Source organism: Hyalella azteca, unplaced genomic scaffold (genome assembly GCF_000764305.2).
Source record: "Hyalella azteca isolate HAZT.00-mixed unplaced genomic scaffold, Hazt_2.0.2 contig14244, whole genome shotgun sequence".
Classification (NCBI taxonomy): Eukaryota; Metazoa; Arthropoda; class Malacostraca; order Amphipoda; family Hyalellidae; genus Hyalella; species Hyalella azteca.
In genome coordinates, this window is record NW_025944135.1 from 290217 (window position 1) to 309077 (window position 18861).

An 18861-nucleotide genomic window follows, 5' to 3' on the forward strand; every position below is an offset into this window, starting at 1 on the left:
GCCGATTCGCAAAACAGATTCAAAATCATTGTTATGAACATAGCAATGCTGTTCGAGTCTTGGGATTTGCCATTTATATTTTCCCTTTTAATTTCCTATTTTCATTCCGTTAACTACACGTGGTAGGGCAACATGGGGCAGCGCCCCCCCACCTTTTTTAAACTTAATTTTTGATGAAGTTTCAATAGATACGAGGTGGTTCTTTGTTTTGTTTAAAGGTAAAACTGATGAGGTATGTATGATGTGAATTAGACGCCTATAGAGTTATTCAATTTTTAATGAAACACTATTTTGTAAAAAGTGTCAAAATGGGCCCATTGCCCCACCCTGGGGCAATGGGCCCATATGCGTGGGGCAAGGCGCCCACCCTTGGTCCCTTTACCACAATTGCATATTTTTCGTTTAAAAATGATAAAACAACACTTTTCAGTTAAAAATAAGAAAAATGTAATAAAAGTATGACATTCATTCATTTATTAACAACTCCAAAATTCATATCCTTAACTTGAAAAATATATTCTTGGCCTAAAAAATCTATCACTGACGTGAAGAAAAATATTTTATTGACATAAAAATATCTATACTTGACTTGAAAAATATATCTTTGCGATAAAAAATTCATCCTTGACATGAAAAAATGTATCCTTGACTAGAAAAATATATTTAGTTGATCAGAAAAAAACTTCGTTCCAGTTTCGTCCATAATCCAGATATTGTGTGCAGAGAATTCGTACCTAATCGTGATTTCAGCCAACACCACAAAAACTCATCAACTTTTGGCTCATTGGTGTTGACTGAAATCAACTTTTGGCAAGGCAAGAGTCAATAACTCGATAAGGAGTCATAAATACGCATAACTAGGAACTAAACCTGCTGCATTGAGGCAGCAAATCAAAAAATCATGCAATATGAAGTGTAATTTGTAATTCAAAAAGCTAGTCATAGTTTTGAAAAGGTCATTGAGACAAACCTAATGATGTATAACACAAGACTTCAACATGGGCGCTTTGCCCCGTGACACGCGTTGGCACGTTGCCCCTATAGCATCATTTCAATTTATATCGTGTCAACATTTTATTTTATAAGCTAATAGTCTAAACTTGATCTCAAAATTATCCCTATATATATTACTTTCAAAATATAATTCACAGTAATTTCAAAAGTCCCATCTGCAGTAATCGAAAACAGTTTTATTTAGCGGCAAAAAAATTTTATCTGGGCTAAAACAGTTATTCACAAATAACTTAATAACGCAAACACTTAGCAAAACGTAAATCCGTACACTTCATCCCAGTGAAACTGTCGACCGGCGGTAGAGAACACGGACCAATATCTGCCATACTTAGCGAGAAACCCGCTATGGGCCCATGACCCGCAGTGGGCTCGCTGCCCCATGTTACCTTATAATATAATTTAAACTATTTGAATGATTATTCTATATTCCCATAGGCCCGACAATAGTTTAAAACGAAAATAAGTAATCTTGGATTGATGCATAGCATTGGAGTTCTGAATTTCGTCTGAATTTAGATTCTTGACTTTGACGCTCGCTGTAACTTGGCGACATGGGCGCTGGCGAACATTTCGGCGCCGTCGATTATGGCATGCTGGCAGTCACGGTCCTGGCTTCTGTGGCCATCGGAGTTTATCACGGCATCAAAGGCAACAAAACAGCTATTGATTTCTCCATGGGGAGCCGCTCCATGACGCCATTCCCAGTTTCCCTGTCTCTACTTGCAACGTTCCTCTCAGCTAATGCAATTCTCGGTAGTGAATAATACTTGATGATGAAATTTTCCTGTATTTTTTATGTGGGTAGCTCAAATCCAAAATGTTTAGTATTTATTTCTTCTATGAATGCTAAATTTAATCATGATTGAATTTACTCTGCTTCACCTTAAGATTAAACTAACGTCATAAAAAATGACCAGAACCCACAACTGAAGCACATCGAGGTGTGGTGGAGCTACATCCAATATATAAATCAGACCCAAACGAATTTCAATTTGATCTAATTCTATCATCTTAAAAAGATACAGTAAAATCAATCATTACTGTCTATTAAACTTATATTTTTTTCCCTCTATTAAATTTATAATTTTTTCCCTCGCGATTTTTGTCTCCTGAGCAATTTGATATTTTTAATCCAATACAAATGGTTTTAGATTTGCAAAACATGTGTCTTTGCGCAATAAAACTGTAGTTAAAACGACATAAGCGTTTATTGTTGGATTGCAGGTTACTCAGGAGAAGTGTACGCCCATGGCAGCGTGCTCGCTTGGTCGATACTTGGCACGGCTTTGGCCATCGTCTTCGCTGGAGAGGTCGTTTTGCCGGTCCTGCATCCACTGAAACTCGTCAGCCCGAATCAGGTTGAGGAAATAACTTATGTTCATTCTAATGATCAGCAGTACAAATACTTGTTTTAATGTAGGTTTCAAGCAGTCAGCGATAAGTCTAGTTGCGGAAAGTCATGATGAGCGACAGGAGTGTACTGTAGGAATTCATTCGTTTGTATTTCGGCTCGTAACAGCAAGAAAATATTTTAAATTGCCTTTAAAAGTCAAGTTAAATGTCTGTCAGTTTCTGGATGCAATTGGATGCACTTTGTCTGAAGTTTTCTGCAACTTCAGACAAAGCATCATCAAAGACTCAAGACTTTAAGACTTAAGACATCATCAAAGACTTAAGACTTATCTGCATCATCAAAATTGAATTGATGGTTACTAAATTGACATCTATTTCTTGTTTATGGGGGAGCAACAAGCAGCAATAAAAAATACTTATCTTCTCGTTGTCAATCGGTAAAAGATTTGATATGCACTCGCTATTCTGCATTACCGAAGAGAATCCGACCACGCTCGACAATAAAGAAGCTAGGCTAATACTCATCAAAATTACTCATCTAGCCTGCTGCAAAATAATCAGAAATGATTCTGGAAGGCAATAAAATTGAAAGGTAAATGGTATTGGCAGTATCTGGAGGTGCGGTTTGGCTCGGCATGGCTACGGCGGTTGTCTATGACCATGTCTGTGGTGAGCATCACGATGTTCATGGGCCTCGCTCTGTACGCCCCCACGCTGGCCCTAGCCGCTGTCACTCCCCTCACGTCCACCACCTTCATCTGGATAATGGGGGTTGTGGTAACCATCTACTCCTCGTTCGTAAGTTGGAATCAACTCGGATCGCTAAATTTCGAACATCAATGTAGCAACGAAAAATAACCTAATTCCGAGGCTTTCATAGCTATAAAAGCCACATTCAAAACAAATTACAAAGCAGATTTCATCCTGACCTGCTTGCCATTACAATGAAACACTATACAACGATGTATCACAATAAAAATCACCAGTGTGCATCACGGGTGTATCAAGCATCTGTCTAACAACCCATAAATCACTTCACGTCAGAACATAACCCAATCAAGCCCACAAAAAACACAGTTTCGTCAACCTTCCTCATCACCTAAATTACACGTACAGTTTATACACGGCGCTCGTCCGATCGTCATTAGTCTAATCGCTCATGCCTTATTACTATGTCTACTCAACTATACCTCAACACACTATCGCCGGTATCGAAACTGCATAACCAGGCACTCAAATTCTTAACGATGCAATATACTCATTTTTGAAACTGTCCTTCACGGACATATTCGTAACATCTGGCACTAAATTTAAACAAAATAACCTGACATTTTCGACCAACTCATTGATATACCCGTGGTACTTTTGTGATGTTCCTCTTGATACCTGTGCTCTCCCTAAATCTTTCAGATTAGCGGCTATCAATTCGTAAGTGCGGGTTTCTAGGAAAGTGTAACATTATCTTTTCGTGCTTCTGTCTCTGAAATTTTTTTAAATAGGGCTGCGATAACCACTCACCTTTGTTCTCGCTCCCTCCCCTCCCCTCCCCTCCCCTCGCCATCATGCGAGTAGACAACACGATTTTAGGAAACACTGAGGGACACAAACAGCACTAGCAAAATTCGCGAAATATTCGCCACTAGCTGAGCTGTGCTCTGTCTGGCTGATGCCTAGTGTCTTTTACAGTCGGTGACTCAAGCCAAAAAGCTAACGCGTTCCCGTAACATTGTGATTTTCAGGGCGGCCTAAAGGCTGTAGTGTGGGCGGACGCGTTCCAGATGGTGCTGATGACTGCAGGGGTGTTGCTGGTGACGGTCATGTCTTGCGTAGAGGTGGGCGGTGTCCAAAAAGTCTGGCAGGTCGCCTACCAAGGAGGAAGAACTGAAGGACTCGAGTGGGTGACCTCTTTGAACGTTTGATTCTGCTAAGTTTCTTATGTAGTATAATTAATATAATTAATCAATAATTTCCAAGGCTTGTTTGTATTTGTCATGTTCGTGGGTATGAAAAGATTTTTACAACTTCTCTATTAGATATATCTTTGACCACGAAAATGGAGCATGATTTCACTTCCATTAGAATTTAGGAAACGACAATGTTCAATATGTGTCTACGGTACTGCATGCCATCTCCCAGAAATTGTGATATCAAGAACCCGAATATCAAGTCGTACCCCGAAGAAAAACGGCTTAACAAATAATCATTGTAAATATAAATTTACAATTTGTGTTCCAAATAGTCCAAAAAATTTTATAAAATGTTGTTGAGCAACTATTTACATGGATTGACCGTTTTCAACAATCTTCATTTTCAACGCCTCAAATGTAACGATAGAAATGAGAATACTGAATTTTCAAGCGCCCTCTCATTCCCGATATCTAGATTTTATCTCAACTAAGCGATTTCAAATTTTCTCAGCATGAGCGCGGACCCGAGGGTTCGCCACACAGTCTGGAACGTAATCCTGATGACGCTGGTGTACTGGGGCAGTCACTACAGTGTCGCGCAAGCCACCTACCAGCGCGTCAGCTCAGTAGCCACACTGTCACAGGCCAAAAGGTGCATTGAAATTACGACGAAACTCATCAGCAGTAATCTAGGTACCTTCAGATCAGCTCAGTGGCCAAGCTTTTCCAGACCAAGACGAGAGGTGGTGTGACGCCGAAACTCATTAGCTATAGGTACCAGCGTAAAGCCATAGGTGTCACTTCCTTTCCTGTAAGTGAACCATTCAACCAGATAGCATCAAGCCGCCGAAGCAACAGCCATGGTCAAATAGTCAAACGGTAGCGTGCTTATATTAAACACAGCCGGACCTTTTCACGACTTTTAAAAATGAGCGCCCATCATAACAGCGCCGTTACGTCACAGCCTCTGCTTCATTTCGCTTTACTTCACAGGCAGAAGCGCATCTGGCCAAACCTTTTCCGTCATGCCCTGCTCTTCCCCTTTCGCAGCCAGAAGGCTTTTCTAGGGGTCCGATCAGTAATGCGCCAAAAGCCTTCTGGCTGCGAAAGAGGGAGAGACGAGGCATGGCGGAATAGGTTTGGCCAGATGAGCTTCTGCCTGTGAAGTAGAGCGCGATAACGCCAGTACCGTTAGGAGCAGAGTTGGTTTACGCTGATCCGGCGTGGTCTGCGGACAGTAAGGTTTCGGGCACTTGTGAGCAGTGATAGTATGGGGTGAAATTTTTTGGAGTAGGACCTGTTGACAATTAGCTATTTGATGCAGCAGGTTGTGGAGTGAGGCAGTTAATTGTGACTTTAAGTAGGTGTGATGAGATGACTCGGTTACCTACATCTTCTTGAGTGTGAGGTTGAATATAGTTATTGCATTACGAGGGAAGGCGTTGGTGCTAGGGCTCGTTTATGAGTTAAATTTTTGGTCCACGGCTGCTCCCCCCTCAAGCCAACAAACCGAGACTCAGATTAGTGGCTAGTCCCTCGCCTGCTATAGGAGGTGAGCCAGTCAAACTTAACGAAGTTACAAGTGAATGCCCTCTATCGTCAAACACAATTAAGCTAAGATGGGCAAACAGAAATATGTGTACCTGGAACCACCATTTGGCTTGATCCTAACTTATCGTTACTTTTCTTTACTCCGAAAATTTAGTTTTCTAGATTCAACGTTCCACGTTAATCTGCTTTGTTCCTGAAAAGAAACTAGTTAATTTGTTTAAAAGCGTCTAATCTGTCTACATTTTGCGTGCGTTAACTCAGGTTTGGTGTGTGATGGGCAGAGTGTTGTACTATAATGTGGTTGGCATGACTCTTTTCATGCTTCTGGTGTTCTTCATGGGCCTCGGCGTCTACGCGGTCTATGCAGATTGCGACCCTTTTGCTCGGGGCTTCATCTTCAGCAAGGTAGTTTAAATGCAATAAATTATTTATAGGGCGAGTCATTTCATTAATTGAGTGAAGTTATCTTTACTAATTCTACACAATTTTTAGTACAAGCTTAAATCCAGTTCAAAATTCAAACCATTTGCTTTAGAATCATGAGAACATTATGATGTCAAAACATTTAGAAATAACACCATTCACTCCTATTGGAAAACAATTTTCTTTACTTTCCATTACAGGATCAAATTTCAGTTTATTTCGTGAACGACAAATTGAAGAACCTTTCTGGTGTTCCGGGCGTCTTTGTGGCTGCTCTTCTCAGCGCTGCTCTGAGGTAAGCTTACTGTATATCCACTGTATATTTAGACATCTGATTTCGAACTTTTTTGTGATCGAATGCAACTTGGAGATCCCCTGTTGTAGCGGTGCACTGTCGCCAGCCACTAATGATCAGACTTAGGCACTGAGAATATATTGAATATATACGATAACTGTAGGACCAGTGGATCTGGTGAATGACGTGCAACAACAGGTGCAACCGTTGCCAGGTTATCTTGCTTTGGGCAGTAAAACTTCTCTGAATATTAAAATGTTATTCAGACATCGTTTATGGCCTCGAAAATTTGGCCTAACCATTGGAAGGTTCTTGCGTTCCGGTACACGTAACACAGGCTTAAAACACAATTCTAATTTCGCAATTCCAACCACAGTTCAAACATGGTAGTTTTTATTAACGCTCAAGTGTATGTTAAAAATTAACCCCAACATGCATTCTTAAAATTCATGGCTCTCTTAATGTGGTCGATTATAATTATGAATCGAGAAATTATTTTCGATTAGCCTACAAAGGTTTACCCAAAACATTTTTTTCTTAAACAGAATTCTCTGTTCAATACGCCGGTCCCCTCAGGAGGGACTTCTGACAGGTGTCTGTGCTCGTCAGAAGTCCTGTGGGATTTCGCGTTCCTTAGGGATTGTTCCTGACCGCTGAGCCGCGGTGTCTGACTGCAGATCTCAGTTGTGGGGTTAAGTTATTATGTAGGTAGGGTTCCTTACATTTCCCTTCTCTGTCTCACTCGTGCAAGTGGCCGACGTCCCGTGTAAGCGACCTCTTGTTCGAGTGTCTTAGTTTCTTTTGCTTTTCACCTGTCCCTCAGGCCTTGTCACTTCGTCTCTTTGAGATGCTAACGCTGCTTCGAACAATTTTTGATTTGAGAAACTTTTTGATAACTGGGACCTTCCACCTTTTTGGTGATGTTCATCTTGACTTACGGTGCGAAATAGCTAAATAGCTGAAGCGCTAGTAAACATGTGGCCACTAAACTAACTCAATACGCCTTTTAAGAGAAACAAAAAACAAATGTCTCTTCGGGTTTTTTACTTTTATTCTTCGCTTCACTAGCTCCAACCTCATGAAAGCTACACTTAGGGCATCCCACTATTAGTTTCGCACTGCCCTATCTGAAGCCGTGGCTGTTGGAAAAAAGTAGTTATTCCGTTTCGGCTATCATGTAATCGCTTTAATCCAATAAATTTTCGTAGTAATTAAATCATAATTATTTTTCACTTCATTCACTCCAAATCAACAGCGCTCAAATTGCAAAAACTCTGACTATGCTCTGGAAAACATCATTGAGAGAAGGAAGCGTTCCTAGTGACCTCAAATTAGGTCTAGTAACCCCAATCTGCAAAGGAGGTGCTAGAAACAAGCCCCAAAATTACAGGCCGGTTACATTATCATCACACGTATACAAAGTATATTGGAGAAGGTTGTTGCCATAAGGTTGGTGCAGTATATGGAGGAAGTTGACCTTTTAACAGCAGGCAACACGGTTTTAAGCGAAATCGCTACTGTTTGTTTCGGTTATCACCAACAAATCCTGGCCATGCTGGAGTAGAGGGACGGGGTGGACGTGGTGTATTTAGACTTCGCGAAAGCCTTTGACAAAGTTGACCATGGAGTACTCTTCAGAAAATTAAGACTACTGGGGGTCGGAGGTAAATTTTTGGCATGTATCCACAGCTTCCCAACCGAAAGGCTACAAGCATTGGAGGCTCGAGATCAAGTGAGGCTAGGGTAAAGAGTGGAGTACCACAAGGAACGGTACTCGGCCCATTCCCCTTCCTCATTCACATCGCCCACATAGATGTGGCAGCGAACCACGCCTCAACATCGTCATTCCTGGACGTCACCAGGATACTAATGACCACCACGGACAGGACAGACTGCGAGAGGTTGCAAAAAGACCTCTCTGCCATATATGACTGGGCCAAAGCGAACAACGTGCAGTTCAACGGGACCAAGTTTGAGGTTTTGAGATACAGATGTAGCGAAAAAGCTGGTTTGGAGCACCGCTACCTGGCACTTGACAATTCGAAGAGAAGCGACCGTTTGCGATTTAGGAGTGTTGACGAATACTCGGGCCACGTTTGGTGAACACATAGCGGTAATAACCGCAAGAGGTAGTTGATGGGGTGGATCAGGCGGACGTTCAGAAAAGAGAAGCGGAACCGATGATCACACTCTTCAGAACCCTTGTAATACCCATCCTTGAATACTGCTGCCAGCTCTAGACCTCGTTCACACTCGGCGCAGTGCGGCAACTGAAAGGGGTCCAACGAACCTTTACTTCCAGAATCAGAGGGATGGAGTTCAACTACTGGGAGAGGTTGAAGCGCCTGAGTCTGTACTGACTGTAGAGGAGACGGGAGAGGTATGTCATTCTGTACACATGGAAAATAACCGGAATGGCACCAAACTTCGAGAGCGAAACCTTCATGATTGAGACATAGGGTAACATGGGGCAGCGAGCCCACTGCGGGTCATGGGCCCATAGCGGGTTTCTCGCTAAGTATGGCAGATATTGTGCCGTGTTCTCTACCTCCGGTCGACAGTTTCACTGGGATGAAGTGTACGGATTTACGTTTTGCTAAGTGTTTGCGTTATTAAGTTATTTGTGAATAACCACGCGTGTCACGGGGCAAAGCGCCCATGGTGAAGTCTTGTGTTATACATCATTAGATTTGTCTCAATGACCTTTTCAAAACTATGACTAGCTTTTTGAATTACAAATTACACTTCATATTGCATGATTTTTTGATTTGTCGCCTCAAGGCAGCAGATTTAGTTTTTAGTTATCCGTATTTATGACCCCTTATCGAGTTATTGACTGCCTTGCCAAAAGTTGATTTCAGCCTACACCAATGAGCCAAAAATTGATGAGTTTTTATGGTGTTGGCTGAAATCACGATTAGGTACGAATTCTCTGCACATATCTGGATTATGGACGAAACTGGAACGAAGTTTTTTTCTGATCAACTAAATATATTTTTTCTAGTCAAGGATACATATTTTCATGTCAAGGACGAATTTTTTATCGCAAGGATATATTTTTCAAGTCAAGGATATATATTTTTATGTCAATTAAATATTTTTCTTCACGTCAGTGATAGATTTTTTAAGCCAAGAGTATTTTTTTCAAGTTAAGGATATAATTTTTTGAGCTGTTAATAAATGAATGAATATCATTTTTTTATTACATTTTTCTTATTTTAACTGTAAAATGTTGTTTTATCATTTTTAAACGAGAAATATGCAATTGTGGTAAAGGGACCAAGGGTGGGCGCCTTGCCCCAAGCCCATGGGCCCATTGCCCCAGGGGTGGGGAAATGGGCCCATTTTGACACTTTTTACAAAATAGTGTTTCATTGAAAATTGAATAACTCTATAGGCGTCTAATTCTCATCATGCATTCCTCATTAGTTGTACCTTTAAACAAAACAAAGAACCACCTCGCATCGGTTAAAACTTCATCAAAAATTTAGTTTAAAAGAAGTGGGGGGCGCGCTGCCCCATGTTGCCCTATCATAACGAGACATGGGGACAATCCCCCAGTATGTAACAGATTTGCGGTCAGATTTCAATCCCTGCGAGAAAGATCACTTTCCGTGGCAGGGCCGAGGCCATTTAATTAACGTCCTACCAAAGGATCTATGAGAGGGGAATTTCACCCTGAAGGCCTTCAAGCCTCCAAGAGACGACTGGACGTGCTCTTGCATGGATGGGTACAATCCTTGATCGACCTTCCCTGTACTACTACTACCCTGTACTACTACTAATTTCAATTGACTTTTGATCGTTACATTTTTTAAACAGCTCTACGATTATCAATTGCTCTACATGCTTTTCTCTATCTTAGCTCACTGTCATCGGGAATACATACCATGGCGACTTTGCTGTGGGGTGACGTATTTTCGCTCACTGCGTGCTTCAGGGATTGCTCTGACTTTGTGGCGGCCACTGCAAACAAAGTTCTTAGTGAGTTCATTTACTTTCAACCGATATTATGGAAAGACAATCTCTAGAACTGAATTACTGAATGGCAATTGTTTTTATAGTTGAAACCATTTTTTTAGAACAACATTGAGGAGTCCCCAGTAGGCTCGAAGTTAAATGCCCAAGTATCCTTTAGTCAAGTTTTGAGTAGGCTCAAGTGACACCATTGTTCAAAAATGGTTACAAGAGTAGTCCCGGTAACTATCGCCCTGTCAGTCTGACAATTGTTGTTTATAAGGTAATGGAATTTGTTGTGAGGTTTAGAATTAGCGATCACTTGACTGTTTTTTGAGGTATAGAATTAGCGATCACTTGATTGTTAAACATCTCCTATCAGACTGTCAACATGGCTTCATTGACGGTAGATCCTGCCCCATAACCTCTTGTCTACGTTGAACGATTGGACTCGCCTGCTGGCCGAATAACATCACATAACATAATGATGTCGGCGCTGAAATGTAGGCCTGATGTGGCCTGTCGCCGATTCTTTTCCTTTTCGTGCCTTGTTCATAGATCTAAACTCGTATCATTTGATCGGATCTTTTCATGACTGGCGATAGTTTGACTTCCGGGTTCGATAAGGAGCTAGGCATTTCAAATCTGAACATATATTTTTCCATAGCTTTATCTAGTCTGTTCTTGAACGCGTTCATACTTGGAGCTCCAACGATGTCATCGGAGAGGCTGTTCCACATGTCGGTGATTCGAAGCGAGAAAAAATTTTGTCGCGTGGAGAAGTTGCAGCGCAAACCAGGCGCTTGAGAACCTCTTCTTCGTGTATTTCAAAACATGTTAACTTCGAGCCGACTGGGCGCTCCTCAATATCTGGAATGCTTTTCAAGTCCTCATCTGTGAACACACTGCTGAAGAACTGATTAAGAACGTTAGCCTTGCCCTCATCAGAGGAAATCTTTCGTTGGTCTACTTTCAAATCAGATATACCGTTCTTTGACTTACACTTCGAACTAGCGTACAAAAAGAAGGCTTTCGGATTCTTTTTGGCATTTTTAGCAATATTTTTTTCGAAGTTTTTCACTGCAGTGCGACAAACTTTTTAAGCTTGATTTCGAGCTCTGGCATACAGGTTATAATCAGCCAGTGAATTCAGTGTACCTCTATTTTGCCAAAGCATTTGACAGTGTTCCGCACGAGTGGTTGTTGAGTAAAGTGAAGTCTTTGGGAATAGAGGGAAATGTACTCCAATGGATCAGAGATTTTCTAGCAGGTAGACGACAACGTGTCAGTACTAACGAAACCATATCAGACTGGGCATCAGTGCGCAGTGGCGTGCCACAAGGAAGCGTTCTTGGGCCTGGTTTGTTTGTAGCTTTTATAAACGATCTGACAAAAGTAGTGTCAAGCGTGTGCTTTACGTATGCCAACGACAAAAATTTTTATAATAGAGTGATGAATGCGTCAAATAAATGCGATTGCAAGATGATCTTGACTTGATCTTGAAGTGATTTACCTCGGAAAGAACTATGAACAGCAAGATTACAGTGTTAGAAGACATGGTTGTAACGAGAGAGTAATGATTGAAAAAATTAGCGTGTAAAAAAATTTGGGAATTTGTCGACAAGGAGCTAAAATTCTCTAGGCATATAAGCTAATAAATCTAATAAACTTCTTAGACTGATCAGACGCTCCTTCGAGTTCTTAGATGCAGAAACGATGAAGTTGTTGTTTGTCGCTGCCGTGCACCCGATCCTAGAGTTCAGAAAAACTGTGTGGTCACCGAAACATGAAAAGGATAAAAATTTAGTAGGGAGTGTTCAAAGACTTGCAACCAGGATAATTCCAGGCTTGAAGGGCAAGTCTTATGAAGAAAGATGAAAGATTATGAAGCTTATCGACGTATGCGTGGCGACCTCATTGAAGTGTGTATGTATACTCATGGTTTATACAAGGTCCCAGAAGGATTACTTGAATTTGAAACAAGAACAAACACCTGGAGACACGGCTATAAACTAAAAAACTGCGATGCAACTCGTCCACGCGACAACACTTCTTGGCGCTTCGCGTCACCGACATGTGGAATAGGCCTCCCTGATTACATCGTTGACTTCCCGAATGTGAACGCGTTCAAGAACAGACTAGATAAAGCAATGGAAAAATATAAGTTCACACTTGAAATACATAGCACTATATCTAACCTTGTGAGAGTCTAGTAGATATTTCAAACTATCGTCAGTTTCGAAGATTCGGTCAAAGGACCTGTATTCAGATCTCCTGTGAACAAGTCACGAAAAGTAAAAGTGGAGATTCGGCGACAGGCCATATCAGGCCTATTCTCCAGCGCCGACATCACTAAGATATGATATTATAATAGAATAGAAAATTTCAAAAACTTTTGAAAAAACAAAATGAAAAGCAAGTACAAGATGAAAAAAATGCAGGCTTCATCCGAGACGATCAGTTCTAATTTATTTTATTTACCGTACAGCGGTGTTATTGGGAGCCACTATCATCGGCTTGGCTTTTATGGCCTCGGAGCTGGGTGGGCTGATCCAGGCTGGTTACACGGTGGTGGGAGTGATGGCTGGTCCCATCCTGGGCGTCTACTTGCTTGGCTTGGTGGTGCCGTTTTGCAACAAGCGGGGTGCCTTTGCTGGTCTCTTGTCCAGCTACGTAAGTGGAAACGCCACTCATTTTCTCGCCGCAATTTTACTTACATTTTTTTTGCTTCATTCCGGCAAAATAAGGATCGTCTGAATGATAATTAATATGCTACGCGTATATCTATCGCAAATGATGTACATGCAAATAAACATTTTCAACTAAGCAGTCGTTAAAATTCATTCATGGGTATTTGAGTACTGAACGGCATTTTTTTGTTTGCCTTATCATTGAGACGATATTTGTATTGTGTGTGAGCTTATTCGACGTTTAGGATAAATTCGTTGCTACCCAACTTGCCGATTTATGTGATATTATTTCACGACTTGTCGGACGATGCTGCGTGAAAAAATGTTTAAACGGGAATAGGTTAAGACAAAAGAAGGTCGGCCGGAGTAGATGCAGCATGACCAGTGACCATGCTTGACCTGAAAACGCTTGAGCGGTAGGTGTTGACATTCGGCTTTATGGCTTTAGGCACTTTATTTCATAGGCTGATATGCCTCTTGCATACTTACCCAAGAAACTGAGGATAAAGTTGGGCGAAGCAGGCCTCCGACTTGCGCCCCAACGAATTCCTAGTTGGAAAGGGATTCATAGTCACTTACACATGCTGCCAATTGCACCAGAATTCAGAATTTTTCAAGCGATATTATTGAGAGAAGGGACTACAAAATTCCGTTTAAAGCTGGGCACTGTTAGTCTCCAAAAGGCAACCACTGCAAACTTGTGGCCTATTTTTGACTACGTGCGATTTTAACAGATTCTGTGCGTCTGGATCGCAGTGGGAGGCTTCCTGACTAACACTACCAAGCCAGAGATGTTGCCATTCTCCACAGCGGGCTGTCCCGCTAACTCGACCGTCATCACCTTCATATCCCTCGCTGATGCCAGCAAAACTGCCATAAATATGCCAGGGTGCGTTGAGTATTTTTTGCATTTCGTTAGGCAACGGCAGCGAAAGGTGACGTTTTTATTATTTGAAACGCTGTTTGTTATTAACACTGCTGTGTTGCACTGATCCCTTTAAATGACATTAATGTCTTTTTCTCTACTTTTCCTGTGTTATATTTTGGTTTTCACTTATCAAACTGAATGACTGCCTATTGCAGGTCCGCGTTTTCGATTCTATATTCGATATCCTACACCTTCTATCCCTTCATCGGCCTGGCGACATGCCTGATCGTGGGTATTCTCGTCTCTATCATTACAAGTAAGCATATTTGCATATTTTGTTTTATATTTCATACAGAATTTTCGAAAACAACCAACTCTGTCTGCAAGAAGTAGCATATCTTAAAATTTATCTGCCTGCAACCAATCCACAGGTTATGGGATTGGTGGAACTAGCTGGATTCATGCGATCATTAAGGTCTGACTAGAAACTAAATTCGTGTGGTTCTTCTACGTATTTAAAAAATAAGGTTTAGAATAGATTATATGTTAAATATCTTGAGTGTTTTTGAGAGAACATAAAGGCTTAGATGAGAGCAGTAAAATATGATATTACACAAATTATTGATCATAGCCTACGCTTGCGTTCAATTCAATGTCAATTCATCATGGAAACCACAAGTGAGGTCAGACGAGTGTCAAGTCATTCTGCCTGAAGGATAGTGGGCATGCAGGCTATTTTTATTTTATTATTTTCAAACGTGATGTCGGTAGAAAGTAATTTTTTATTTGTTTCTCCTAAATACCCTACTGCTGCTAGATGATATCATGTGTAAACCTGGTAACAGTGCATATGACACACGATATTTTCAACATAACTCTCGTATTCGTCCAGGTAATCGTCTTCCCACCTATAATTACTCTCGTTGTTGGCGGTTTAACGGATAAAAATCAACTGATTTAATTTGAAATAACCTCGATTCGTATTGCGTGGAGATTCTAAGCTTTAGTTTCAATGGATGTTGCAACATTAAACCTCAAATCACGTTTCAACATTGGTGACAAGTTCTTCTATATTTCATAGTCGACAGAATTCAAAGAAAGTTTAAATTATTAACTGTACCTAAAATAGTGAATTGAAGTGCCAATTTCATAGTATTTTTTTTTTTTTTGGCAGGTTACCAAGACCCCCGTACGGTCCCTAGCGAGCTCGTACTCTTCTGCGTGCGACGTTTCACGAAGAAAGAAAGCGATGTCGACAACGGTGTTTCTTGCATACGAATTGAGTCCCTAAAAAATAATATAAATTATAGCAAAGAAGATGGCATGGCCACAACAAGAAATAATAAAAAATTAGTTATTATTTCTGATCGACTTTGAAAATAGGTATGCCTACATTTTTTCATAATTCGCTAAATTGCCTTGGCACTTTTTCAATGCACTGCCAGTTTATAATGTCCCAATAAGGATTAAATGTACTTCAAAGCATTTTTATAGTACATCATTTTCTCAACATTGCACACATTATATATATTGTACATCATTTTCTCAACGCACTGCCAGTTTTTAGAGTCCCAGTAAGAAGGATTCGACGTAATTCAGAGCATTTTTATAGAAGTACCATAATCTTAGACTCGATTTCACGGATGAATCTTGTTCATATTGTACTGCTGATTACTTAAGTGTTTAAATTATGTATGAACCCAGATTTGTAATCTTATTTATTTCTTTTGTGTGCAATGAATATCCCGATAAATTTTTTTCGCTCTGTTGGGCTTGAATTTCCCAAAAATGTTCACAGCTCATCCTCAAATTCTTTTCTCATACGAAGATTGCGTAAAGAAAAATAACTTTTCTTCAGTATTACTTCGATTGCTCTCTCATATATTGCATATCCCTGTGGTATTGTATAAAAAACTTTTCCCTATTTAGTTTAGTATTAAACTTTTCCCTATTTAACCCACATGGCTGCTTAGAGAAACGCAACGTGACATTAATAGTTTTAAAATACATAAATTATCAATTCATTTTGCATTCTCGTGTGATTTTTACTCGTTACCATATAAAATAAACATTACATTTTGACTCTGTCCTGGATGTCTTTCTTAAAAAAATTACCTCAAATATTGACCTTCAAATACTGGTCATTTTCTAAGCAATGTTGGATTGAATCTAAGCAATGTTGGTAAATTTTCTAAGCATGTTGAAACGCAAGCTAACACATCCAACAAACTTCTTGGACTAATCAGACGCTCATACGAGTTCCTAGATGCAGAAACGATGAAGCAGTTGTTTGTTGCCGTCGTACGCCCGAGTCTAGAGTTTGGAAACGTAAATCGTCAGCTATGGAAAGATCGGGTTCCAAAGGCCGGATCCCTTGTGAATCAAGTCACGAAAAGTTCAAGAATCGGCAAAAGGCCATGGGCCTATTTCTTCAGCGCCGACACTTCTATTCTATTCTATTCGATTACGTATATTCATTGCCTCAAATCAGCCTCGTTAAAAATTGAAGCAAATTTGTCATGAATAATGGAACGCGCTAAAGCAGCTGTGTGAAAACGTTTTGAATATGAACTATGAACAAGTTTACAATGGGATAGTAGTTTCTTCTTACAACATTTAGTCGATAGCAGGAGATTTAATTCATTTACTGAGATGCAAGTAAATTACACTTTTTCTGTGCACTCACGTTATAAAAAAATTTTCAGGCAAACTGATCGATATCTCCTGAACATTATTAAGGTGTAGATGTGTTTAAACGTTTCTCTTTGCGGAAGTGTTCAAACTGGGAAAGCAAATAAAACACTTATTTCAAAGATTTAAAATAATTAGGTGGTATAATAATCGTAACTGGCATCAGAAATGGACCCGAAAAAGCGCATTCTGTCACTTGAACTAGATTAAAAACGGAGACCCCTCCCATTCCTCCAACTCTTACCCGCCTCCCCTGTCTCTTATACCGTCTCACAATTTTAACTGGGTAATCATAAATTAAAGTTTATATAAATTTCAGATTCATTATTCTATTACATTGAATAGTTAGTTAGTTAGTTTAGTGGCCGAATGTTTACTAGCGCTTCAGCTATTTAGCTATCTCGCACCGAAAGTCAAGATGAACATCACCATAGAGGTGGAAGGTCTCAATTATTCATCACCCACAAGGGGCGGAAGGTCTCAGATGTCCAGCCCGCTGAAGCTGGCTCGAAGGAAGCAGCGTTAGCATCTCGAAGAGACGAAGTGACAATTAAGGAGAGACAGGTGAAAAGCAACAGAAACTAAGACACTCGAACAAAAGGTCGCTTACACGGGACGTCGGCCGCCCGCACGAGAGAGGCAGAGAAGGGAAATGTAAGGAATCCTACCTACATAATAACTTAACCCCACAACTGAGACCTACCCCTGTCAAAATTTTCGTGCCGATTAAGGTCGTTTTAGATTTAAAGGAACTATATTCGGCTTAGGGGTGAATCAGGAGCAAGTCGGCCACGTAGGGTGTTTTGCTTCTATTTACCAGCCTCTTTTGGAAATCAATTGCCCGGTAGGCCAAATCTGCGTAATATGCTTAAAAAGAGCAGCTGGTCAAGCTTCGTCATGATGCCCCCTGGTCAAACGCTGATGACGCTATCGCACGATCGGGCTGATCAGTTGCTGAACAAGGTAAACGCACGAACAATCGAAGTTCCCGCCATACGGGGGTATGTGGGGGTCTGCCTCCCGCACCCCCATCCGGACAGAGCATACCGTTGCAGCAATTGAATAGGAAGGCGCCAGTTTGAATCGAACCTTCAATCGATCAGTACGTGGTGAAGAGTGCTCATTGCTCAATGCTTATCGAAAAGGTACTAGCCTATTATAGTTTTGTCTCATTCAGAGAGCTTCAAACAATTTGATGCTTTCAGAGAGCTTTAAACAATTTCCTTAAATTATGACGTATTTGACTGGAAAATTTAAATTATGAAGGAAAATTTGTTAAGTTTTTCCNGAGTAATTTCACAAGATTCCATTTCGGCGCTTATTTCGCTACGGCAACCGGAACCTAATGCGGACATAGAGCTTCTAATTTACCCGGCCATAAGAACTTGGGGCGTCCGTGTGCCAGCGGCTGACAGGTCTTCGAATTTTGATAGGGACAGTCAGACACCGCGAGCTCAGCGGTGGGACGCTAAGGAACAATCCCCCTAGGAACGCGAAATCCCATAAGACTTCTGACGAGCACAGACACCCGTCAGAAGTCCCCCCTGAGGGGTATTACATTGAATAGCAAACCGACAAATTTGCTCATGAATTTTTTGGTTTGCTTTGAAAAGTTGCCTATACTCATACACTTCATATATGAGTGTAGGCAACTTTTATGCAACGACCCACAGTCGAAAGTTCGCCATGCATCTGCATAGATAGTTTAGGGAAATTCGACTTCTAAATCTTCGAGTGGTCGGATCTTCCGCGCTCTGTACTAACCCACATTAATCGACATCGTTGCCTACATTGGCGTTTGACTGGGATTCATCGATGCATTTTTTCGTATACGCGCGCATTTGCCAATAGACACATTCATCAATGCACATATTTGTCAAAGCAGTTACCAGCCGATACTCGTAAGCTTCCATGAAGCAATGCCATTGAATCCATTGTTCAAACGCCATTGTTTGTTCAAAACCTTCACGTGTATGTTCACGTAGGAAGGGCATGATAAAGGGGAATTTGAATTTAGTGGCGCGACGGAGTTCGGATCGGAGCCGTACAGCCACGAAAGGCAAGCGCGAGGTTATAAAAGGAACGGGGAGAACCACGAGACCATTTGGAGTC

At 40.9% G+C, this 18861-nt stretch overlaps 1 protein-coding gene across 1 annotated transcript; it reads left to right on the forward strand.

The window, feature by feature from the left end:
* Positions 1–1551: 1551 nt before the first annotated feature.
* On the forward strand, positions 1552–15788 carry LOC108679967 (sodium-coupled monocarboxylate transporter 2-like). The gene is made up of 12 exons (XM_018168714.2): positions 1552–1767; positions 2239–2372; positions 2977–3165; positions 4107–4261; positions 4786–4926; positions 6107–6230; positions 6449–6543; positions 10409–10527; positions 12989–13173; positions 13925–14079; positions 14274–14374; positions 15233–15788. Exons 1-12 carry the CDS (start codon positions 1566–1568, stop codon positions 15433–15435), a joined length of 1803 nt encoding a protein of 600 aa, XP_018024203.2. The 5' UTR covers positions 1552–1565; the 3' UTR covers positions 15436–15788.
* The last annotated feature ends 3073 nt before the right edge of the window (positions 15789–18861 follow it).

Coding starts and splice junctions, on each gene's coding strand:
- LOC108679967 (XM_018168714.2), top strand. CDS start 1,566: ATGGGCGCTGGCGAACATTTCGGCGCCGTCGATTATGGCATGCTGGCA. Junction 10,528..12,988: donor CACTGCAAACAAAGTTCTTA/GTGAGTTCATTT, acceptor TTTACCGTACAG/CGGTGTTATTGGGAGCCACT. Junction 14,080..14,273: donor ACTGCCATAAATATGCCAGG/GTGCGTTGAGTA, acceptor TGCCTATTGCAG/GTCCGCGTTTTCGATTCTAT.